A 4102-nucleotide genomic window follows, 5' to 3' on the forward strand; every position below is an offset into this window, starting at 1 on the left:
GATTCGAGCTGTAGCCACTTCAGCGATTGGTGGTCAGTGACTACCGTAAATCGGTACCCTTCGAGATAATCTCTCATCCGGCGAATTGCCCATACTACGGCTAGGCACTCTAATTCGGTGGCGCTATAATTTTTCTCGGCCTGATTCAACGTCCTACTCGCGTAGGCAATTACGCGTTCCCCCTGTTCTAGGTTCTGGGTGAGGACGGCGCCTAGGCCCTGAGTGCTGGCGTCAGTTTGTAGGATAAAGGGCCGGTTGAAATCGGGACACGCTAAGACCGGGGCTGTAGTGAGCATGTCTTTCAATCGTTGGAAAGCGTTTTGTTCTTCACTGGCCCAGGTAAATCGGGCGTTTTTCCGTGTGAGACGCGTTATTGGGGCCGCGATGGCCGAAAAGTTCGATACGAACCTTCGATACCATGAGGCCATCCCCAGAAATTATCGAACTTGGTGGTCGGCGCGTGCCAATTCTTAATAGCGCTCACTTTTTCCGGGTCGGTACGGATCCCTTCCCGGTCTACGATATGACCTAAGTACTTTAATCGGTCTCTACAGAAGTGGCACTTATCGACATTCAGCCGCAATCGAGCTTGTCGCAATCGCCGGAAAACTTCCTTCAGATGCGTCAGATGCTCTTCAAATGTTCGACTGACGACGATGATGTTGTCAAGATATACGAGTACGTGGGGGTCTAGGTCTGGGCCTACGACGTTGTCTAGAAGTCGCTGGAAGGTGGCGGGCGCCGAATGAAGGCCGAAAGGCATTACGCGAAACTGTAGGAGACCGGATATCGTAAACGCGGTAGCAGGTCGGCTATCAGGTTCGAGGGGTACCTGCCAATACCCGTCTTTTAGATCTAAAGTGGAGAGGTACTTAGCCCCCCTTAGTTTATCCAGTGTGGCCGTGATATGCGGAAGAGGATAAGCGTCTTTCTCTGAAGCCTGATTCAACTTCCGGAAGTCAATACAAAAGCGGAAAGCCCCGTCCTTCTTTTTTACCAGGACCACCGGAGAGCTCCATGCGCTATTGGAGGGTTCTATTACTCCGGCTTTCAGCATCTTATCTACCTCGGTGTTTATCACGGCTTGCGTGGCCGGGTTTCTAGGGCGATATCTTTGCTTAATCAGTGGGCCGGGTTTTAAGCGGATAGTGTGCGTGATACGGTCGGTGGGGCCTCGGATCGATTCAAATTTCCGCAGTTCCCTCTCGAGGAATTGTCTGAATTGTCGGTCCTCCGTCTGAGATCGGGGAGCAATTCCCGCCGAGATATTATCGGTGATAGTCGCTACCTGCGGTGTAGATGCGACTTGGTCGCGCGGTGGGGTCGGTATGGTTATCCCTAATTTGGCCCATAGATTAGTGCCAATGAGCATGGCACTTCGAGAAGCCGGCATGACCCGGAACCTATGGTCAACCACGATTCCTTCGACTCTTATCGCAAGCTCGGCGACGGCTTTTACTGCGGCCTCGGTGCCGTCAGCCAGTATTATAGGTTCATCCACGTCTAGTACGGGTCGCCCGGCTGCCTCCATCCTTTTGGCAGTCTCGTCGTTGATAAACGAGATTTCGGACCCGGAGTCAAGTAGTGCCCATACCGCGACCCCCTGAGCATGCACCTGAATATGCGGCCGTGGCGTATATTTTATTCGGAAGCGGGTCGGAGCTCGGCCGCCTTGTCGCCGACCCGTGGGTCGTTTCCCGACGGGGGATGTTAATCTCGGGTCAGGACGCCGTCTTTTTTACAACGAGAACAAAATTTCTTAGGGGGGTCGTTTGCAATCGAAGCGAGTGTGTCCCCGCTATTTACAGCGCCAGCAACATGTGCTACGATCGTACTGAATGGTGGCCACGTTGGCCTCAGGAGGCAACGTGGCCACCATTCTTAGTCTCCTTGGCGCTATCTCTGCGGCGTTGATTAATTGCTTCGTATTCCGCGGCTCGACGGAATAGTTCGGATAACGTGGTTATTTCGTCAATTCGCGCGTAGAGCTGGAATTCCGAATTAGCATTTTCGTATAGCTGGTCGATTTATTCTTGGGCAGTGTAGCCCCCAGCTCTGCGCATCATCATTAAGACGGTTGTCGCGTATTTCCAAAACGTCTCGTTGGGTTGTTGCTTCTGGCGCTGAATTTCTCGCCTTAATTGGTGTTGGTACCTGCGGGGCAGGTATTGGTCTTTTAATTCTTCGCAGAACTGTTCCCAAGTATTCCAGGAGGCCCGACAATTTCTATACCACAATAGCGCGTCGCCCCGTAATAATACAGGCAGTCCAGTTAATAAGCGTGACCCATCGTAACCGTAGGCGGTACTAAGTTCCTCTACCCGTTCGAGTAATGAGAAGGGGTCTTTCCCGTCAAAGTGCAGGCCCCATTTACGTATTTGATTTAAAATCGGGGCCGAGTCCTCTACTGGTGGTTCAGGGGTACTGGGCACGCTCAGGTACCGGTTGTTTCCGGATTTCGCCATCTCGGCGTTTTCAGTGATAATGTGGTTCCGAAGGCGTTGGCGCACGGTATCAAAATTCCCGGTGGTGTCTAACCCGGCCGCGGACAGTCTAGTAGTGATCTCGATTTTATTGAGTCAGTAAATCCCTGAGAGCATGGGTGTGCGAGTCGGAGCCTCTAACGGTCGGGTCCCTGTTCGGGCGCCATGTAACGGAGCACCTTTCCCGACGCCGCGGATCGGCTCATCGGAGTCAAGGTTCGGGAGAAGGGGAGGCTCAGGCTCGCAAAACACCACACAGGCACGATTTAAAATAAGTTTGCTTTATTCAAAGAAAATCAGATAGACGAGTTTCGGGTGATAAGCCAGCGCAATGACCACAAAGTATAATATAATAATAATATAATCTTAACTAATATTTACACGGGGTTGCGTCGGAATTACGAACGCGTCTTCAATCGTCTTATCTTATTCGCGTGGACACGAACGCGCCCTAATCTAATAACTACGGAAACTGCCTAACGCTAATTAAACCTATTTACAATGACTCGCGTATCGAGGTAATGAACACGCCTAAGCCTATGCTATTATACAAACGCGCGTACGGACCTTCGTAACGTGGAACGCGGAGAGTCTAGTGGGTGGTCGCGTGCGGCGGGGCACGGACACGGGACCTACCAGGGTCTGCCAATCGAAGTCGGCTGAGGAGCACTCATCCTCTGTGTGACGTACACGGGTGTCCCGTGGTACGCCGGGATACTGGACGTCGGTAGCAACCGACCGGGCGCGGTAGCAACCGGGCTCTAGACCAGGGGAATTAAAACAGGACCCCCCAGAGTCTGTCTCGCGACGCGGAAGTCCTAATGGGTGGTCGCAGCGAGGCACGGGACCTACCAGAGTCTGCCAACCGAAGTCGGCTGAGGACGGGAGCACCCGTCCTCCGGGTGGCGTACACGGGTGCCCCGTGGTATGCCGGGATACTGGACGTCGGTAGCAAACGACCGGACCCGGTAGCAACCAGACTCTAGACCAGGGGAATTAAACAGGACCCCCAGAGTAAACGCGCGGACGGTGGACGAACGATTTGTCGGGCGGCCGTGACGAAAGGTCGGTTGAGGATCTAGGAGGAGGAGAGAGAGAGACCAACTTTATTCACAATCGTCTACTGCTATGCGGAGAGCCGTGAGAACGGCTGTAACGCAGAACGGGTGGGCGGTCGATGTCCAGGAGCCGTGGATATGGCTGTCCTCCAGGAACCGTGGATGCGGCTGTCCTCCAGGAGCCGTGGATACAGCTGTTCTCCAGGAGCTGTGGATACGGCTGTCCTCCAGGAGCCGTGGATACAGCTGTTCTCCAGGAGCTGTGGATACGGCTGACCTCCAGGAGCTGTGGATGCGGCTGTCCTCCAGGAGCCGCGGCGGCGGCTGTTCTTCCAGGAGCCGCAGCGGCGGCTGTTCTTCCAGGTGCCGAGGGTACGGCACTCGTCCGCGAGCCAGGAGCCGTGAGAACGGCTGTCGTTGCGGGAGTCGTGAAAACGGCTATTAGTTTCAAGAGCCGTGAAAACGGCTAGTTGTTCCAGGAGCCGTGAAAACGGCTATTCGGGTGCCGGGATGCGAGCCGGATAGTCCGGACGTCGGTTGCGATCGAGTACGGGAGCGCCC

At 54.3% G+C, this 4102-nt stretch overlaps 1 protein-coding gene across 1 annotated transcript; it reads right to left on the bottom strand.

Moving 5' to 3' along the window:
• Positions 1 to 2027: 2027 nt before the first annotated feature.
• On the bottom strand, positions 2028 to 2465 carry LOC105248150 (activity-regulated cytoskeleton associated protein 2). Its single transcript, XM_011252779.2, has one exon. The coding sequence runs from the start codon at positions 2463 to 2465 to the stop codon at positions 2028 to 2030; it is 438 nt and encodes a 145-aa protein (XP_011251081.2).
• Between the last annotated feature and the right edge of the window lie 1637 nt (positions 2466 to 4102).

The sequence above is a fragment of the Camponotus floridanus genome, unplaced genomic scaffold (assembly GCF_003227725.1).
Source record: "Camponotus floridanus strain SB8 unplaced genomic scaffold, Cflo_v7.5 scaffold248, whole genome shotgun sequence".
Classification (NCBI taxonomy): Eukaryota; Metazoa; Arthropoda; class Insecta; order Hymenoptera; family Formicidae; genus Camponotus; species Camponotus floridanus.

What these genes read in the sequence shown, in the direction of transcription:
- LOC105248150 (XM_011252779.2), bottom strand. Translation starts at nt 2,465, where the DNA reads ATGGCGAAATCCGGAAACAACCGGTACCTGAGCGTGCCCAGTACCCCT.